Source organism: Abramis brama, assembly GCF_963993115.1.
Source record: "Abramis brama genome assembly, chromosome: 4".
Lineage (NCBI taxonomy): Eukaryota > Metazoa > Chordata > Actinopteri > Cypriniformes > Leuciscidae > Abramis > Abramis brama.
The window spans coordinates 47,836,921-47,858,652 of record NC_139966.1 but is presented as its reverse complement, the minus strand read 5'-3'; the positions used below and the strand labels follow the sequence as shown (position 1 = coordinate 47,858,652).

General features: G+C 37.3%; 3 protein-coding genes across 3 annotated transcripts; all 3 read left to right on the top strand.

The window, feature by feature from the left end:
* The first annotated feature begins 1,184 nt into the window (after positions 1-1,184).
* On the top strand, positions 1,185-11,427 carry gdi2 (GDP dissociation inhibitor 2). Its single transcript, XM_084111475.1, has 11 exons — positions 1,185-1,332; positions 5,480-5,587; positions 5,670-5,769; positions 6,037-6,171; positions 6,744-6,942; positions 7,063-7,194; positions 7,337-7,436; positions 7,519-7,690; positions 9,738-9,882; positions 9,983-10,037; positions 10,121-11,427. The coding sequence occupies exons 1-11, from the start codon at positions 1,288-1,290 to the stop codon at positions 10,274-10,276; spliced, it is 1,347 nt and encodes a 448-aa protein (XP_083967601.1). The 5' UTR covers positions 1,185-1,287; the 3' UTR covers positions 10,277-11,427.
* Positions 11,428-11,741: 314 nt separating this feature from the next.
* Positions 11,742-13,871, top strand: asb13a.1 (ankyrin repeat and SOCS box containing 13a, tandem duplicate 1). Its single transcript, XM_084110946.1, has 6 exons — positions 11,742-11,922; positions 12,076-12,263; positions 12,798-12,954; positions 13,031-13,165; positions 13,247-13,438; positions 13,518-13,871. The coding sequence occupies exons 1-6, from the start codon at positions 11,880-11,882 to the stop codon at positions 13,646-13,648; spliced, it is 846 nt and encodes a 281-aa protein (XP_083967072.1). The 5' UTR covers positions 11,742-11,879; the 3' UTR covers positions 13,649-13,871.
* A 616-nt stretch (positions 13,872-14,487) lies between these two features.
* On the top strand, positions 14,488-19,993 carry asb13a.2 (ankyrin repeat and SOCS box containing 13a, tandem duplicate 2). The gene is made up of 6 exons (XM_084110947.1): positions 14,488-14,664; positions 15,110-15,297; positions 15,404-15,560; positions 16,524-16,658; positions 16,856-17,047; positions 18,544-19,993. Exons 1-6 carry the CDS (start codon positions 14,622-14,624, stop codon positions 18,669-18,671), a joined length of 843 nt encoding a protein of 280 aa, XP_083967073.1. The 5' UTR covers positions 14,488-14,621; the 3' UTR covers positions 18,672-19,993.
* The last annotated feature ends 1,739 nt before the right edge of the window (positions 19,994-21,732 follow it).

Here is a 21,732-nt window from a genome sequence, read left to right as displayed (position 1 = left end):
AACATTACACACTAACTAAACTTTGAAACATGGAATCGCATGCAACGGGACCTTTAAAAAGGGACCGTGTACAATAATCTATATGAAAAGGAAAAAAGACAAGGTATTGTTATGGATTAAATAATAATAATAAAAATGAAATTATCAGTTTTAATAATAGAGGTAGCAACAATAATGTTCTAATTGTTGATTTTGAAGAAGCCATTTCTTAAAATTATACTTAAATGAGTTAAACGATGTGCATTCTCTAATTGCTTGTGGTGTAGGATTCCACTGATTTGATGCTCTGAATGAAAAAAACAGCTTGACCAAAGAAGTTTTCCTACGTTGAATTATGCAATCAGCTCTAGTTACACTTCTAGTTACTCTGTTTTCAATAGTTTTAAAATGAATTAAATCAGCCAGAGGAGGAGCTAAACCATACATAATCTTATGAACTAAACAAACATCCAACTGAATGAGGTTTTCCCAGCTAAGCAAGTTAATATTTAAAATGTTTAAGTGCTTGTTTGTATAATAATTCGAATTGTTTTAGAACTATGAAATGTGTATTAGACCAGCTTGTCAAACAATATGTGAGTGAAAATATATCTTTGCGGCCTCATTTGATAAAGAATTTCTAATAAACCTAAAATTATTAGAAATTTAAATTTGGTTAAATATAGGTTAAATTTGACCTATCAAGTCATGTGGTATTTTAATTATTTATTTGTGCCTTTTCATATGACATGAAACCTATGAACTTGGCTTTACAGCTATTTGGTAGCCTTAATTTGCACATTATGGTAACTTTTGTTTCATTTATAAATGAACGATTTCATGACTCACTCAAACGCCAAGTAGTCGTCACCTGGCTTAACGATAGGAAATCAGTTATAAAACATATACATCCATATTCGCATAATCTAGGTATGCCTCTTATATTTTACAACAGCAAAATATCGTGAATTTATTGTCTTAGCTTTATAAACATAAGTCAATAGAAAACAATCTAATGCCTGGTACAATTTAAATAAATTTTACTTTACGTATGTGATATATTTTTGTGAACATATCATAAGATTCGAGTCGCTCGGATGAATCGATCAGGGGCGCGCATTCACCCTCGGTGATTGACAACACAGTCCACCAATCGCATCTCAGAACGCGTAAACTCGCACGCCCTGCCCACTTCAGCCACACCCTCTGTGAGTGACGTGACAACGCACTTCTTTCATTTCCAGCTTTGCAAGATCTCCATTTTCTTCGCGCCGACGCATAGGAAAAGGGGATTAAAGACGAGGAAAAATGAATGAAGAATACGACGTTATCGTGTTGGGAACCGGGCTAACGGTATCAGAATATCATCTAATCCAAATACGCACGCTTACTTGATGTAAAGATGTGTAGAAAAGCAACAATCAGAGTCTGTTTCGATCTTGCTAGGCGTTGCTCTGAATGTACCGCTCACTTTAGGAGGCTAATTACTAACATGCTAAAATTAGCATCATGCTAATCAGCAGCCAGTCTTGTTCTATCGGATATGCTAATTAGCTACAACGCTAATGTTAGCCTCGAGCTAAGAGACATTCATTAGAACTGTGCGTGATGTGCTTATCTGCTTCTATGCTAACTTTAGCATCAGTTATAGTTGTCCATTGGCGCTCAGAGCCGCGGCTAATGCTATCTCGCAGGCCTCGGTTACAAATTTGACGGTGGCTTGTGACTACACAAGAGTATTTTATATCGCTTTTCATGTTATTTTATATCATGCTAATAACGCACCAAGATTCTTCTTGTGTTTTGTTGTTTTAGTGTGATATTTGAGACCAGATAGCGTGCTTGTATTGAGGCTTTCATGTTTTGACAGTGCCAACAAGACAGCTTGCGCTGTGTCTAGCTAATAAATGATCACTAATTACTTATGTAGAGTGTTTTTATTGTTCTTTTAAATTAATAGAAAATAGTTTGCATGCAGTATTTTCCTCTACTTTTCAAAACGTAGTGTATGATGTTACCAATGGCTTCCTCAATGTTGAGGTGTTGTTTTTTTACACGCGGTTGACTTCATGGTTATTTTAAGGGTTGAGGGTTATTTCATATTTTCCTTCGAAATGAAATGACAGAATAAACCGAGTTTGGGATTACTTATTGCGTCAATAAAGGTCAGTAAACAACCACACCCTCAAGTCAAACAGAAAACCCTTATTGCATATTCAATTACAATGCTTTAAAGGCCTGTTTATTCGTCAGGAAGTTATTTTATGCTTATAATACAGACGACATGATGTATGCTTATGATAAAAAAGATCTGCTGGGCTCTTAGCTGCAAAATGACACTATTCATAGTATACATTGTTGTAAACAATTATCTAGATATTATTCATCAGGGGAAAAACTCAGGATGAAAATGATTGTTTGGTGGGACTGTCCCTGAATATTTTGCTTCCTTTTGGTTTAAGCAAGATTAAGTAAACAGTTTTGTTTATTTCGCTTCTTAAAGTCACCATGAAATAAAAATGGACAATTTCTATATGATTTAGCCATACAGTGCACACAATTTTTTTTATTCCTGTGCCTTTGTAATCATGAATCAAAATAACTTTCCCTCACAGTGACATCTCTTTTCTAATGATGTTTTTGGTGCAACAACCTGTTACTCGCATGAGATAACTGCAATAGCAAACCACAACCATCCAATTAATTCCCTATAAACTAAATCAAGTCCCACCATACATTTTTTTTTTTCTTGTTCGATAAGCCATTTCACTTTAATATACATCACAATGGGCAAAAAAGGGGCATCTTCTGTTTCATGCCTTCAGTTAATTTGTAGTCTCATTAAGTTTGTATTGATTTTGAACTGTGATCCATACTAATCCTGCCAGACTCAAGGGTGCACAAAAAAATGATTTATTGATTGTGGATATCGAATATGCACATTTTATTGCTTTGGATTCGTGTAATGAGTTTAAAGTGGTTCCCCTAAAACAGGAAATATGGGAAGTGAACAGAGGACGTTTTTGTTCAGAGGTGCTTTAGGCTATCAGTAAAGCTACAGATAGGCGTTGGTTTGCTTTGTAGAGGAACCGAGACTGACATCGTATGTTTAAGTTCTGCAAATCAGACACGAATGGTAAGCTGAGGGTGGCATATGAGCGATAAAAAAGCAACAGTGCTCCCGTCTCGGATGTTTTATAAGGAATTCCTCACAGTTCCTGTGGCTACAGTCTCTGAGCACAGTACAGCTCTGGTATTACATGGCTTATTGCATAATCCATTTAGCCTGAGCAGGCCGGTGTAGTGGCTGGAAGTTAGGAGCGTTGATGCTTAAACCGCTCCGAGATTTAATAGAACAAATGTCACAAGGTTCTTGTCCATTTTATCACACGCAATAATAGGAATTCTTATACCGGCGTCTTATTGTAATAGTAAATTTATAGTAAAACACTTGTTACATTTTGTCACTGTCTTTGCACTGTTTTCTTCTCTTGTTATTGGCAGCTATACTGTCTCATATTGTGTTGACACATCTTTCTCTGCTAAATCATTTGTGATGAATCATCTACAGTGGATTTACAGGCAAAGGCGGCAAACAAAAGGGACATCAATTACTGGATGATTGAGTTTGCTTTTGCAGGAATAGTGGGAGAAGTGTTTAACTGGAGCGTGATGATTTTTAAAATGATAACAAGCTGACAGCGTTATCTAAAGCCAGAATGCTGGATCCCAGCAGGTGTTTAACGCCATGAAAGAGAGATACAATAAAAATGTTATGAGCGTTTCTTAGGGCCTTTCATGTGACTGTAGCCTGATTCTTTAGTAAGGAGAAGGTGTTCACTCATGCGGCTGAACCGTACACTTTACAGTGGATGTTAACATTTAACCCTTACTGCTGCTTAAAGTCATTTTGTTTTAAGATTTTCCTTTTTAAATGACTCATCCCTTGAGCTGAGAGCAGTTGAGTCATGGACATTGATTTTGTGGGCATGAGAAACTGCCTTTTGTGTTAAACAGCATTTTTGCTACCCTCCAAGACCAAAAAGAAGCTGGAAAGCAAGCCTTTTTTAACAACTACCTTGACGTGCACTGATGTTCAAAGACATTTTTGTTAGTTAGGGTATGCATTTTCCTTCATAGAGCAAGGGGTTTGCATATTAAAAATGATGTAAACATTACATAAACGTTTTCTGCTTCTAGTAGTATAATGCCGCCATGTATTCAACTACTTTGATTAGCTGAAGGTCTTATTGTGTGTGGCCCATCCTAACCTGTCTTAGCAGCATGATGCAGAGCAGCCGTTGTCTTGTTTAGGTATTTGCTTGCATATTTGTAATGCTAAGACCTTGGCTCGGATAGGTCTCTCATGCAATATCAGGACATTTGAAGTCAAATTATTTGTAGCTCGTAATGAAGAAAACAGTGTTGTTGCTTGCCAGAAAATGAGTTACTTTTGTTAAATGTTTTGAGAGTACATGTCATTGTGAACTGTCATTCATTGGCCTGCGTTGTGGGTAGAGTCCACACCATCACATGATCCGTTGGTTCGCTGCTTCTAAATGTTTATGGCCTTTGAGAGAAAAATGTTTTGGCATATCTTTAAACCTCCATGTTTGTCATCTTTCTATAGCATTTCTCTATACAAAGCTCTATGTGATGTGTGTTAAGATGTTATGAACAGTGTTGTTACATTTTGTTTTTACATTACTTGAAATAAAGCTGAAATAAAAATATTAGATGGAACTAAATTAAAATTAAAAATGTAGTCTTGACAACTAACTAAAATCTTTTAAAGTTGACCTACTAAAATTACTTAAACTAAAACTGAAATAAATAAATAGAAATATTTTAAAGTATGTGAAATTCAAAAGTACATACAATTTCAAAAATTAATTAAAATGAAAAATAAAAGCTAATTAAAAATATTAATAAATATTGTAATAATATAAACATAATACCAAAATAACAACCCTTAAATGGGTTGATGTTTATCCTGTTGTAAATATCTCAAATCTTATTTGTTGGGAGTGTTCACTGGAAGCTGCTCAGTTTATTTCTACACTTCTGTGTAATTTATACTGCAGTAAATAGGTTAAGTTGTTTTTGCAACCGTGTTCTACAGTTTATGTTGAGTAAAGCTGTCTGTTCCAGTTGTGGAATTCTTGTAAAGCTTAGGTTCCTCTGTTGTCCCTTTCACCTACTCCACACTGCCACTGAAAAGAAGTAAAAAAAGTGCTTGGCTTGTTTTAAATGCATGTCTACTGGATGTTAGCCTGTTTGATTGGTTCTGTAAAACAAATAATGCACGCTTTGTCTAAGTAAGACAGATAGTAATTTATATTTTTATTTAATATGGAGATACAGCCTGCTTCAAAACCACAAGAATACTGCTATTCATTATATTATGAAAACCATGACTACATTTTGAAATGCCTGGGGTCATCGTGGTCTCATGTCTGAGATATGTTGTACTGAAGCTGCATTCATGCGTTTCCTCTAGGAATGCATCCTGTCCGGGATCATGTCCGTGAAGGGGAAGAAGGTGCTGCACATGGACAGGAACTCCTACTATGGAGGAGATAGTGCCTCCATCACCCCTCTGGAGGATGTAAGTCGCCGTTTGACCTCTGACCCCTCAGCTCTTCTCTATATCTCCACAGATGCTAACATTTCTCTTGGTTTGCTCACAGTTGTACAAGCGTTTCAGCCTTCCTGGCAGCCCCCCTGAGTCCATGGGAAAGGGCCGCGACTGGAACGTGGACCTCATTCCCAAGTTTCTAATGGCCAACGGTAAGAAGCAACAACAACATCCCACTCTAAATTTACCCTTCAGTCTTCGCTTCTTGGAATCTGTAATCTCGGCCAAATACACAGCACGTTCTGGATCGCTCTGCACCAGGCGCTGCTGGATCCCTCGGCCACACTTATCCTGTTGCTTAGCAGTTTTCTGTCTCTCTTGAAATACCTCAAGAATACAAAACATCTATGGATGGAAAGAAGTCAGCATTGCCGTTTTGATCAGTTTGTTTGCCATTTGTGTCTTTTTCGCATTCATAGGTCAGCTGGTGCGTATGCTGCTGATCACACAGGTGACACGTTACCTAGACTTCAAAGTGATTGAGGGCAGCTTTGTCTACAAAAAGGGCAGCATCTACAAAGTGCCCTCCACTGAGACTGAAGCTCTGGCATCGAGTAAGTGACATTTGTACGTTCTGATAATCTAAAGTTAGGGGAAAAAAATAAGATTTAAGGCCCAATACTTTGCAAATACAGCAGCGATTTTTCTTCTGGGATTTCTTCTCTTTTTTTTTCTGTTTGACTGCCAAAAGGATCCCATTGAAACTGGTGATTTTAAGCCAGCTCTTGCCATTTTTGTATTCAATGTTCATCCGATGGTCAGTGAACAGGCTGTGGGCTATACTATACCAGACCCAGACTATAGCCAACTGGGTTGGAGTGTTTTATTATCTGAACCAAACCACCGTGATCTGAATGGATGACATGGTGTTAATATAAGTGCAAGAGGAATTACAGTGAAGTGCAGCTTTTGGGTGTCTCGCCCTACTTCCCTTTTAATTAATTTTATACCATGATGCAATTGTAGTGTGTATAACAATTCTGTAGTTCCTCTTAAATTTTAGCAAAACTGAGAGATGCTAGCGTGTTTTTCATCCACCCAAACATAGTGTGTGCTGTCATGGAGCTGATGGAGAAATTTTGAATTTTTTTTATGAAAATATTTTAACACGTATTAATTCTCTCAGGCCTCATGGGGCTTTTCGAGAAAAGGCGATTCAGGAAGTTCCTCGTGTTCGTTGCCAACTTCGATGAAAACGACCCAAAGACCTTGGAGGGAGTTGACCCTAAAAAGACCACCATGCGAGATGTGTACAAAAAGTTCGACCTCGGACAGGATGTTGTCGACTTCACCGGCCACGCTCTCGCACTCTACCGCACAGACGAGTGAGTCAAAAACTCATCTTACTTTCTGCCGAAAGTTCACTTACAACACTGAGAGAACCTTGCAGGCTTGTTTGTCCCTTGAAGTTAAAGCTGTGGTGTTTGTGCTTCCTATCTGTCCAGCTACCTGGATCAGCCCTGCATGGAGACGATAAACAGGATTAAGTTGTACAGTGAGTCTTTGGCGAGGTATGGAAAGAGTCCATATCTGTACCCTCTCTATGGCCTGGGAGAGCTGCCCCAAGGCTTCGCCAGGTGAGTTTCTCCAACTACTTATTCTGCCACTGATATTTTCACTAATTTCATTAATAGTTTCACAGCATTGTAAATGTGTCTGTGTGTAGTGTGCTTAGATTACTCTGTACGTGCACTAGTAGTTTATTTTTGTCACTCACAGATTAAGTGCCATTTATGGAGGAACCTACATGCTGAACAAACCCATTGAGGAAATTGTTGTAGAGAACGGCAAAGTGGTGGGCGTGAAATCCGAGGGAGAGGTGAGTCTGTTGCAAGTTGTGTGAAATCTGATTTATCTTTAAAATGTGCTGAGACTTAATGTTGTTTGTTCTTCACTGTCAGATCGCTCGCTGCAAGCAGCTGATTTGCGACCCCAGCTATGTCATGGACCGAGTCAACAAGGTGGGTCAGGTGATGCGGGTCATCTGCATCATGAGCCACCCAATCAAGAACACCAGCGATGCTAACTCCTGCCAGATCATCATCCCTCAGAACCAGGTCAACAGGAAGCACGGTTAGTCTGACAGGAAGCCTCAATTTCTGTATTTTTAGCAATTTTATTTCCACAATAAAAAAAGATTCTGTTGTGAACAGTCTTTTAGTTTAAAAGTGACATTTATTAAGAAATTACTGAATTTAAAATGATGGCATGCAGCGTTCAAAAATTTCTTAAGTAAAATTTTTTTTTTTTTTAATTAAAAAAAACAAGAAACAAAGAATGAAGTAACTGCATTTATAAAAGGCCTAATGCACTTTTTCTTAAAATAAATTAATTGAAAATAAATTGATAAATGTATCAAAATCATAGACTGTAAAAAAATATGGACGTAGTGTCCGTGACGTCACCCGTAGGTTTCTGAAGAGCATTTTTGAAGCCTAAAGTAGGCGGAGCCGGCCGTCGCCATCTTGGCCTCGCGTCACTCCCGGATAACAGAAAATAGGCAAACAGGCGGGGCGTGAGTGGAGCTGAGGAGCTGAAATCACCTAGCTCGACGTCATAGATATAAACACTGTTTTATATCTATGATATATCTATAAACACTGTTTATATCTATGGCTCGACGTGATCCAGTTAGCTGATGATGTAAAGCCAATTAAAAGTTCCTGTTTTTGCCCTTCGAAATATTATAATATTTAAAAGACACGGCTACAAGTGAGACTGTGTATTGTGATTCTGTACTATTCGGCTAACGTTAGTTGAAAATGTATTGTGCAGTAACTTAATATTACTCTGAGAGTGTGTGTGTGACAGTGATTTATATGCACATGTCAGTCACTCTTTCTTATGGTCCGTCAGCACGGCATCGCTCGTCAAGTTCGTAGAGAGCTTATTCAGTCCATTTTAAATTCTTATTTTGGCCGCCTCTCAAATGGGTTATAGATATATTGCCTATGAAGTTCAAGTAAATGCGCTAGAAAATGCGCTAGAAAATCCGCGCTCATTCATGGATGTGCATTTATTGCATGGACGGAGAAAGCGCCGACGCCTGCATGATTTCATCTGACGGTACATAAGCATATTATAATCCATCTGTTCCGTGAGAGCAGAACGAACGAGCCTTGACGTTTTTAAATCTGAAAACTCCAAAAAGTAACGAAATTGTCAGACATCCATTAGTGCATGTTCACAGAGGAAAACTGAAATACAGCGCTGGTTGTTCTCTCGAACGATACTCGACGACAACAATCCTAAACCGTGGGCGAAGTTAACGTTACTTAATGGGTGTATTCAATTGTATGAAATAATCCCGAAAAAAAAGCACAAACACTGCAGAGAAAGCAAGTTCAACAGCTAACACTTGCTGAGGTGAAGTGACGGCTAGTAACAACAGACAAGCGGCTAGCATTGACATCAGCGACAACCCACCTGTCACTCAAGTGGCCACACCCTTAATTATGCAGAACTTTAAATATTAATCAACTAAACGGATGAGTTATAAAAAAATTCACCCCCCTCACAGTTGTCATGAAGGGCAAAAATAGCTGTATAGACCAAAGCGACATACAGACACCAGGCTGTAAACACGTTTTTTTCTGCTGTAAAATTTGGCATTTTAACATGGGGGAGATACAGATTTGACTCACTTTTGACATCAGCCTCAAGCGGCCAGTCAACGAATTGCAGTTTAACTCACTTCCGTGTTGGTTTCAAGAGAGAGACGGGGAGGTTGCCGCTTGATCAAAATGCATAGTAAAGACATTTATACACTTCTATTTCAAATAAATGCTATAATTTTTCTATTCATAAAAGTATCCTGAAAAAAGTTTCAAAGTTCCTACAAAAATATTACTCAGCACAACTGTTTTCAACATTAATAATAAGAAATGTTTCTTAAGCAGCAAATCGGCACATGACTGGAGTAATGATGCTGACAATTCAGCTTTGTCAGCACATGAATCAATTACATTTTAACATATATTTGAAATTGACCAGTTTTTTTAAATTGTAATAATATTTCACACATTTACTGTTTTTGATCAAATGGCGTCTTGGTGAGAATAAAAATGACTGACTTCAAACATTAAACAATAAATTATTGTACATTCAATTCTTCTTTTAGATATCTATGTGTGCATGATCTCTTACGCACACAACGTGGCAGCCCAGGGTAAATACGTAGCCATCGTCAGCACCACTGTGGAGACCAACGACCCTGAGAAAGAGATCAAACCAGCCCTGGACCTTTTGGAACCAGTTGAGCAGAAGTACGTTTGCATGAGTCTGCATGCGCTCGCTGACATCTAAAGCTTACTTTGATGTAAAAGCAATCAGATAAAAAATTATAATTTTTAAATCTTTTTGCAGATTTGTGAGCATTAGTGATCAGTATGCACCAACTGACTTGGGATCTGACAGCCAGGTAAGTGTTTACATTATGCTCACTTGATTTACGAAAGGTGATTACAGTACTTTGAAGATACATTTGTATTTATCTGCACCCAGGTCTTCATCTCTCGCTCCTACGATGCTACGACTCACTTCGAGACGACCTGTGACGATATCAAAGACATCTACAAGCGAATGACGGGCACAGAGTTTGACTTTGCTGAAATGGAGCGCAAGAAGAATGACATCTTCGGTGACGCTGCTGACCAGTAAACTAGCTCCAGCTGCTCTTGAATATCAGATATTCAGATGATCATTATCTTAATGTTAAAAAAAAAAAGAAAAGAAAAAAATGGCAACCAAATTGGGCGAGCTGGCTATACAACTGTATGTTTTGCCCGTAATGGAATTTCATGTAAACCGTTATACAAATTTAGCGTTTTTGGGGGGAGAAGGGGGGAAGGTTCTGCCAGTCTGCTTTTTATAATCAGGAAACAAGATCCATTTTGCACTGATTGTTTATCAATGCCCTGTATTTAGATTCCATCATGTGATCTTTATCTCAACCTGCTTAGACATGGGATATGAAAAGTCCAAAGATGCCAAATTAACAGATGTATTCAAGTGATGAAGAAATGCATATTTTTTTAAATGTATTGGTGTTGGCTGTAAAGAAGATAACCTTAAAGCAGAGGGGGATTGGGTTTGCAAAATTGCGAATTGATCTGTTTCGAGTTTGGTCCGGTTTAACAGCACGTTTTTATTTTTAAAAGAAGCCATTTACTTCTGAGATAACTCCCAGGGATTATTCATTATTCTATTTTCCTACAAATTACAACTGGTGCTTATACTAGTATCCTGAGTTGGCTATATTTCTCCAATTTCCTGTGTTTACAGATCGAAGGGAAGTATCAAGCACACAAAGTTTAGATAATCTTTTATGTAATCCGTGTCCAACCACACAGTATTCATTTTACAGTATGCTCATGTGATTTGACATAACTGACCCCCCTATTAGCTGTAAATTGTGCTACTTGTTGGAAGGCCCGGGTTTTCTTTCAGCTTTGCCTTGCATCTCTTTTCTGATGGGTTATCCGTGATTCTAAGGCCACTACACGGAGGTTATCACACATCAGCAGGAAAAGCTGCTTAACTGTAAGTCTGGAATCTGCTTGTCTAGTGTGTGTTAGGGAGCTCTCCTTCTCCCTCACTTCAGAGCAGAGAGAGGAGCAGTGCCAGTGTCTGCTGAGTTCTTCTCAACGGCTCTGACATGTTAGCAAGGACCAAAATGTCTATGGCAGTATTGACATGACCGGGGCCCTGTGCAAAATGTCACCAATGTTTTAAAAAAACAAACAAATGCTCAACGGATGGGGCTCAAATGATTTCTGTACTGCGAAGTAAAAATGTTAACTTGTGGAAAACTGACTGTGTGTTTTTATTGTTACCAAATACATCATGAAACAAAATACCTAATATCAATCCAAAATCCATTATATTCCTTAATAGTTTTATTTTTTATAAAAATGTTAAAGATTAATGGTAATCCATATTTCAAAAGCATACGAAGAATAATATGTAAGGGTTTTTGTGAGCCTTTTTAATTAATATTAAAGACACTGCAGAAGGGTTTTTTGATAGTCAAAAAGTATTACCTAATATCGAGTTTATGCTATTTTATGGGACGGAGTGAGGTAACGGTGGCAGAACTACATCTCCCAGCATTCTTTGCCTATTTGCCGTATTCGATTCATAGTGTCGCAAATCATAACAACCCATATGCTCTCTAAATATAGCTCAAGTTTTACCTTGTCAGCATGTTGTTCGCGTGCTTTATAAATAATATTTGTTGAATTTCAGGTAAGTTTATCCAATTATGGAAATTACCGCTGCCAGATCAACGTTCTATGGTGACATCGGTGAGTAACGTTATGTGTCCTAGATAATATTGCGTCTGACACATAACAGACTCCCTGTCCTTGTAATTGCTTAAAATAAATGTTGTAATGGAGTGTGAAATTATATTTACTATAAGATCTATTGACAAACCTAACGTTACGGGAAAATTCTAGGTCACTGGGCTGACCGTACGCCGGTACATGAGGCTGCGTCTCTGGGTCGAGCTCTGCAGTTAAAGCAGCTGATAGAAGCAGGAGCATCAGTTAATATCGTAACTGTGGATAACTTCACACCTCTACACGATGCTTGCATCCAAGCCCATCCAAACTGTGTTCAAATACTGCTGGAGGCAGGAGCTCAGGTGGGTTGAGCTCCAATTTCCTGAAAACGATTGATAAATACAGCTGTTTGCTTGTTTAAATTGTATTTAATAATTAAAATTTAAAAACAAACACAAATGCTCGACGGATGGGGCACAAATGGTTTCGGTACTGCGAAGTAAACATGTTAACTTGTGGAAAATTAACTGTTTTGTTTTTATTTAATTTTTTTTACCAAACAGTCAGCTAGAAAACACCTAATATCACTCCAACATTTATTTATATTCACTAACTTTTTATAGATTAACACCAGGTGTATTTTAATGAGCGCATACATGTATATCCGGGCATGCCCTTATTTGGAAAAACGATTCATAAACAATTACAAAATAAAGCTTCCTTATGTATTTATGTATTTGTTTATTTATTCATTCATTTATCTATTTGAATTCTAAAAATGCTAAAGTTTTCTTTTACTGATAGGTTTACATTTATAGGAATTAAAATTAACTTTTAAAATAATAATAAAAAAGTGTAGCATTTAGCAACATAAAAGCATGTGTGTGTGTGTGTAGGTGGATGTGCGCACCATCCATGGAAGTACTCCTCTCTGTCACGCCTGCGCTGCTGGCAGCATAGAAAGTGTCAAGCTACTGGTAGATCACGGAGCGTCTGTCAACCCTTCCCTGACCGCCCTCACGGCTTCCCCCCTCCATGAGGCCTGTATTCGAGGTCAGGAGGAGGACTGCTTTGTGTTCAGACTTGTGTGTTTTGTCATGATGGTTACGGAGAGTGTATCTCTGTGCAGGTAACCCAGACTGTGTGAAGCTTATGATAGCTAAGGGAGCACTGCTGGAGGCCTTTGACATTTATTTTGGGACGCCATTACATGCTGCCTGTGCTAAAGCTCACTTCGACTGTGCCCTACTGTTGCTCAATGCAGGTGAGGCTCTTTTTTATTGTTTTGTTTTATTTTGCACAATTTTAGATCATTCAGCATGGTTATTTTTTCAAACTCTTAAAGGTGCAAAGGTGAATGCCACCAAGTTCCATGAGACGGCACTGCATCATGCGGCGAGAGCCGAGAGCGAGGACCTGGTGGAGCTGCTGGTGGAGTTCGGTGGAGATGTCAACATAAGCGATAACATTGGTCTCAAACCTAGAGACTACACAAAACACGACTCTCCTGCTAATCTCTGTCTGCTGCACTATGAGAGTATGTAACAATCTGCATAGGCACTATATGACTGTTGTTATATCGTATTGTTAATCTTCTGTTCTCTGTGTTTCTGCAGGTAACCCTCTGTCTCTGCAGCAGCTGTGCCGTATCGTTTTGAGGACTGTGTTGGGCACCAGAGCTCTGGAGCTGGTCACCAAACTGGACATTTCACAGCGCATCATTGATTACCTCACTTATAAATCATAAACATATTCCCCAGAGACCAATTTTATAAAACAAATAAATAAAAAAAAGCCTATAATGGACTGTTGTTTGAAAAGTCTTCAGTTCGTGAGCTGAGTGACGCATTTAACTTTGTGTGTGTGTGTGTGTGTGTGTGTCTAATTGTGTTAATGATGAATGTGCTACATTGCCTTGAAATATTTTGCCATGTACTATTAAAGTCCGCGTGAACCGGAAGTTGCAAACGACTTTTCTCCAGTGTTGTGACGTATTTCCCAGTGAAAAGGAATATTGAACAGAGGGCAGGGTTTTACTCTAGCGCTCCTCCTCTCCATCTCTCGCTCATAACAGACTAACGGTTTGAGGGGAGTGGTTAAGCGTTTCCCAACCCAAGTCCTCAAACCTACGTCATCAGGGAAGGTCCTCCAATGCAGAGGGGAGGGGCATTTTCAGATTTTGATTAAAGATTACGAAGCCAAGAATTTTTTTTGTGTGGATTGACTTGCATGGATGAATTGTTCACCACAAAACGATCAATTTAGGCAAACAAAGTAAATATGGTCAATTTTGATTTCATGTGGACTTTAATATAGTCATATTGCCTTTGGTTACCAACCAGGCCCCCTGAAAGTGGATCCCATGAAAACTTTTAGCTATTAATTTCTAAACATTTCTGTCTATTAAGCATAGTTAATGTTCTTAATGATTGTAAAGTGTTATCTGGTATGCCGTGCCCCTTGGTCTGTAAAGGTTAAAAACTCATGTTCTAATGAACTGACATTGATACACTTGTGTCCAAATACTTTAGTGGGCCTCTCTACGTTTCCAATGAACTACAACTCCCAGCATTCACAGTAAAACGTCACAGCAAGTGCCAAAACAGAACAGACCACGTGATGTGTACCGCATTTCTAAACAGCATGATTCCTGCTTTAATTTGTTGGCTAGCGAACTGTTTAGTTTAAATTGTACTGTCCACCAGTGTACTACATCAGAGATGGAAGTGGAAACAGCACGACCATATTTTTTCGGTGACATTGGTAAGTCCACGAGGAAAGCGTGTATGCCGCAATGTCCATACAGCGTGTCGTCCTGTTGACAATTGTCATATTTATTTTGCACCGTAGTGTTATTCTTGATGTCGGCAACTTCATTTTATATATATATATATATATATATATATATATATATACATATATATACATATATATATATATATATATATATACATTAAGGAATGAATATCTTATTGAGCCATGTCACACCACTTCACCTGTCATGTTTTTTTTGTTTTTTACAGGAAGGTGTTTTCTCCATATATGACCAACATATTAATGCTTAATATTTAAGTTTTCGCACATGAACTGAAATTAGTACCATATCAATATATCATCCATCAATAGAATATGAGAGTTGAAGAGATCTGTTGAGTGACTTGACTCTTGTGGTAACAGTTTTATTTGATACATGTGTGTGGATCTATAGGCTTCTGGGCAGAGAGGACAGAGGTTCATAAGGCTGCGTATCAGGGTCAGGTGTCAGTGCTGCAGAGTTTGATTCAGAGTGGAGCTTCAGTGAATATTGTGGCTGTGGACTCCATCACTCCCCTCCATGAGGCAGCTGCACGAGGACAGACCCAGTGTGTGAGATTGCTGCTGGACGCAGGGGCTCAGGTACCAGGCACACACATACAGTTCTTATTGAAGGCCTGGGAGACAAACAAGTGTATTGTAAGTACTGCCATCTGAAAGGTTCCCTCTGTCTGGGGTTGTGTTGCAGGTTGATGCAAGGAACGTGGACGGTAGCACTCCTCTATGTGAAGCTTGCTCTATCGGGAACTTCGAGTGTGTGATGCTTCTTTTGGAGTATGGAGCAAAAATCAACCCCACCCTTACCTCACGTACCACCTCCCCTCTACATGAGGCCTGCATGGGAGGTGTGGTGGTTTGGTGTGAATTGTAGTGTATTTAAAGTTTATTTCATTTCATTTATATTTTATTTTAAAGTGTATAGTTCTGACTATCAAAAACATTTTTATATTAGATTTTGACTTTTTTTTTCTGTAGTATTACTGCAGAATCTGTCATTATTTCATTTCATTTATATTTTATTTTAAAGTGTATATTTCTGACTATCAAAAACATTTTTATATTAGATTTTCACTTTTTTTCTGTAGTATTACTGCAGAATCTGTCAGGTAATTTTACAAATAATTATTTTGTCAATATTATTATTTTTATTTTATTTATTTTTTTATTTTAAACTTTAAATTGTATTTTATTGACCATATATATAATCTCTGTAGTATTACAGAATGTGTAAAGTCATTTTAAACACGTTTGGAATAATTTGTACTTTTAATGTATTTGAAAGTCTCATGTTAGAATGATTTCTGAAGGATAGCTTTGCCATCACATAAATAAATGACATTTAAAAATATATTAAAATATTAATACAATATAAACAACAGTTGTTTTAAATTCTAACAATATTTCACAACCTTACTGTTTATTTAACCTTACTGTTTATATATTTTTGATCAAATAAATACAGCCTTGGTGAGCATAAGAGACTTTAAAACATGAATTATTCCAAACTTAGTGTAATTTCATAGAGTAAGCATTATTTTGATGATTTTTCTATATATATATATATATATATATATATATATATATATATATATATATAAATCATCAAAATAATGCCCTCATATATATTATATAATGCTTATATATAATTTTATATATTATATTGACCTTTTACTATTTATGTAGTATCAAAGAATCATTAAGATTATTTTATGCATTCACAGAGGAAGAATTGTTTTGATAAACTAAACTTTCTTAGTGATATAATTGTCTATCCATCATATAATGCAAGAATATTCTGTATTTTGCAGGTAATGCAGATTGTGTGAGGTTAATGATTGCGAAAGGAGCCAGTCTTGAGGCTTATGACCTGTACTATGGTACTCCTCTACATGTGGCGTGTGCCAAACAACACCTGGAGTGTGTCAAGGTGCTACTGAATGCAGGTAAAACCAGATCCCATGAGCTGTGAGACTGTGAAGACCTCTGTCATGTGTGTAAACATTGAAGAATGTGCTACTATAGAAGGTAGTTTAAATCTGAAATCACCAAAGTGAGGCTTTTCATGAACAGTGGTGCGGTGTGTTGAAATCTTTATGAAAAAAGTCAGAAGAGCAGTCCTGTGTGATATGCCTGTGTGCAGGTGTGCGAGTGAACGCCGCTAGGCTACACAAGACGCCTCTGCATCACGCCGCCAAGTCCAACAATGTGGACATGATTGAGCTGCTGGTGGAGTTCGGAGCCAACATTTATGCCAGAGACAAATATGATAGGAAGCCAGTCGACTACACAAGCCCAGATACGCCCTCAGCGCACTGCCTTCAGCTTTATGAGAGTGAGTTCAAATCAAAACAGCTATTTTATGCTATTTTGAAGGTTCAGGTCTGTTGTGATTGGTTGACCACCTACACAGCATGTGCCGGAAACGAAACGCCCATTACCGTATCTGATTCTAAGCCCCTGAAGCTGTGATAGAAACAGTAACAATGGCATCCTTGTTCATGGGCAGCCAATAAAGACCATACCCTGGCATTATGCAAATTTGTTGAAAACATACTTGGGTTCAAGCAGTAAGTAAGACTGGAATTACTGACAACTCGTTTCAGGCAGTTCAGAATAGGTTCTTTCTTTTGGGAGACAATAACTCCATTTACCATTTAAATTGTCTCCATTTGGGAGACAATTTTCACTCCATTTGAAACTTCTGCTGACCTTTTACTTTCACAAACAGCTATATTACACACTACATGAAAGGTAATATCTGAAAAAGCATAATGGGGCACTTCAAATTGCATTTTGATATGGATTACAATGTTGTAGGATATGTTATATGGTTTACATCCATTACTTTTTAAGACAGGCTGACTGAATATACAGGATTGAAAAAAAAAAAGAATAAATATGGAAATAAAACTTCTAAAATGTATAAATTTACAAATAAAAAAAAACTAAATGTTTTGACATAAAATGTAATATTCTGGTCACTATATATGTATGTTATTTTATATGGGATTTTTGTAAAAGGCAAAATAAAACCAGTAGTGAAAGTGACCAGCAGATGGTGCTCATGGCTTAATATAAAAGCAAAAACTGCCTTTGTGTTTCATGAGGAATCAATTCAGAGTTTATTAGTTTGGTATGTTCACTATGCTTTCAATGATCTTTAAAATGTGCCTAAAAATAAAATCTGTTATGTTAATGTTAAGTGTTGTGGATCCAGTGATCCACTGCCAGGTCTGCTGCCTAGGTACTGCTCAGGATGTTTTTGGTGTGTGATGAAAACAAATACATGAAGTTTATGATGATGAGATTAAAAGTTGGATTCTGGGGTTGGCCTGGAATCCATCATTAGTCTCATCCGCAAGGTTCATTCACAACACCATCCATGCACGACATGCCAGTGCCCTTCTTCAGAATGTAAACCACATTAATGAGAATCCGTGGCCTAGGAGCATATAAATATTTTCCTGGCCACTTAGAGACTGAAAAAAAAAAGAATTTGAGAATGCAAACATTCAGAAATGATATGACAGGAGGTCCTGATCTTGAATGCTCATATTTTAAATGTTATCAAGCAAGGATTTATCTTCTAGAATGCTCTCTTTTATCTGTCCCTTTTTGTTTGGTTTCTATGGAAGGCAATGTCAACATACAGGGGATGTTCTGTGGTAGTGAAAGGGTGGCCACCCAGTATTATGTTCACCCTAAAAGGGTCTATCATTATTTACTCACACTCATGATGTTCGAAACCTTCTTCATGTGTAAATGAATGGTACTGCATTGAAATGTTATTGATTTAAGTGTTTAATGTTGCATTGTGTGTTTTTGCAGGTAACCCTCTTTCCCTGCAGCAGCTGAGCCGTATCACCCTGAGGACCGTCCTGGGCACCAAAGCTGTGGACGTGGTGACCAAACTGGATATTCCCAACCGTATTATCCGTTATCTCTTATACCAATGAACTCCTTCCGTAGAGGTCCGCAGATGCAGTGGAAAGATGGACTTTTTACCTCAGATGTACAAAAACTTGAAACATTAAGAACTCTCCAACAACAAATATCAGTTATATCAGTACTGTCGAGCATTAAAGGTGAAGTGTGTAACCTGTCACTCACATGAGATCGACCAATAGCTAACCACAACCATCCAACGATCCAATCAATTCCCGATGGACAAATTCAAGTCCTGCTCTACATTTTTTCTTGTTTGTGAAGCCATTTCACGTCACAATAGGGAAGAAAAGACTATCGGCTGTCTTTAAAAATGTATCCTAATCATTATTCTTACAATTTTGTAGGGTGCAACTATTGGCACAGAAATTACACACTTCACCTTTAAAAGAATAGTTCACTCAAAAATAAAAAATTATGTCATTATTAACTCGTTCCAAACTTTATTTCTTCATGTTTTTCTTTTCCTTTTTTTCTTAATGTTTTTGTCCATACAATGAGAGTCAATGGGGCACAAAATAACCTTTGGTCCCCATTGACTTTCACTGTATGGCGAGATAAAAACTAATTTTAAACAATATCTTTGTAGGGAGTAAATGATGACAGAATTTTCATTTTTTGGTGGACTGTCCTTTTTAATTAACAGAAGCACAGCGGATTACAGTAAATAGGGAGCACTTTATTATAGCACTTCTCATCACAACACTCTGGCCTTGGCTGTAAAATATGTTGTCTTATTGTGTGTGAGGTCAATTTAGGACTGATGTAAACCATTAAATGCATGCAAGATATTGCCAGGGAGAAAGAGCGGGAGACGGAGACACAGAAAAAGAGGAAACACTTAATCTGGCAGCTGTCTACATTCAGGAACTCCTCTGACCACTGAATGAAGTCCAGGGAAACAGCAGCACATTTAGTCACTATGCTTTGCTGGATTGCTGGATAGTCGCATGTGAACATCTTCATGCTCTTCTCAGAGATTCATTATAGGGGAACACAACGGCTTGAACAAAGTGTTATTGCACAGGCCTGAGGGAAGCATGGGCATTCATATTATGATGACATGAGCAGCTTGAGTTATACCACCGTTCTGCCACATTCATTGTCTGTGTTCCGTTACAGTGGCGCCACGCTGACACTGACAGAAACCAGTTCAAGCCGTGTTGGATTTTAGTACCATTGTATTAGTACACCGGTCATTATATTTCAGAATTCCTCTAAAGGATTTGCTATTATCTGTATATATTCTTAATTGCTGTTCTTACAGGTCAGATTTTGTCTGAAGTGAGGAAAAGATATTAAAGAGAACATTAAACGACTTTTATTGAAGTGCCATAATGTAACATATTTTTTAATTAATCAGAATATTCCATTAGGCTGGACTTGATATGATCCATCAGGATTTGAATGGATCATGAAATGTAAAATTTTGTAGTTATTAATAGTATTTTTCCTGAATTAGGATACCTCACAAAGAAATATATTTCAGAGGTAAACAAAGTAATATTTTCAGAGAAGATTATTTTTGAAAGAAATTAAGTCTTCAATTCAGCAAGGATGCATTAAATTGATAAAAAGTGACAGTAAAGACATTTATAATGGTACAAAAGATTTATATTTCAAATGAATGCTGTTCTTTTGAACTTTCTATTCATCAGAGAATCCTGAAAACAAGAATATTAGGCAGCGCAACTGTTTTTGAACATTGATAATCAGAAATGTTTCTTGAGCAGCAAACCAGCATATTAGAAGGATCATGTGACACTGAAGACTGAAGTGATGATGCTGAAAATCACCTTTGCCATCAATTACATTTTAAAATATATTAATATAGAAATTTTAATTGTAATAGTATGTCACAATATTACTGTTTTACTGTATTTTTTATTAAATAAATGCATCCTTCGTGAGCTTAAGAGACTTTAAATAAAATCTTACTGACCCAAATTTTTGAACAGTAGTGCATGTATATAAAAGATACACGAAAGTAATAGGGTCAAGCCAGATTTCATGTTGTCACTATGAGAGAGAAAACTGTTATTAAGTTTCAATTTATCATTACCAAACTGGTTTTTTTTTAGCCAAAGCGATTCGGTGATTTGTTCCATTGATTTCTCGCTCAGCTGCTCCTCCTTCCCTTAATTCATTTAAAGGGTGTCAGGATTAGTTTTGTGAGTCTGACCCACAGTTCTCCCAAGTTCTCTTTATCCATCTGATCCCTTCACATCCCACGTTCCTCCTCCGGCCTCCTCTTATAAAGTACAGAATGTTCTATAAATAGCAGCCAGACCAGAAATAGATCAAGGTCCAAGCACTGAGTTCCTCTTCCCGAGCCCGTGAGCGCTAGATCTGACCTGAAGCAGAGCGGGATGGAGGCACGGCTGGAATGTTGTTATTAGAGCGCTTACCCTTTTCTGATATTAAGCTTACAGAAACATGACAGCTGCTATTAAAAGAATGCTGCTCTTTTTTCTTCTTATCCGACTCTCATCTTAAAACAGCCTTTAAAGGATTGTTGATTTATCTTCACCAGTCTTAATTGTTTGAAGCAGATTGTGGAGTTCATGGATGTTCTGTACTAGATAACCTAAATTTGGATATGCCAACGTTTCTTGGCTTTTTTTTTTTTCTTTTTTTTTATGGGTTATTCCACGGCATGAATACAAGCTTAAAATATTTGGTGCTACAAGGTTTTAATACTGTTGCTGGTTATGAAGTAAATATTTACAGGAAGTTTTCTTTTTATTACATCCTGTTGTCTTCAATCAAGATATTCAGTAATAAGCCATAAAACAATTATCATTCTTCCTCACTGAGAAAACAACAAACAAGGATATTGTTTTAATCCTATTTTAATTCTTCCTATAAATTCCCTCATGAATATCTATAATTACTTCACAGGCCTATTTATGAATTGCTTATGCAGATAAATTGCTGCATGTACACTAGCCTATACTGTTTGGGTTTGGAGATCATGTTTTGTTTTTGAAAGAAATTAATACTTTTATTAAGCGATAATGTATTAAATTGATCAAAAGTGACAGTAAAAAAAACATTTATAATGCTACAAAA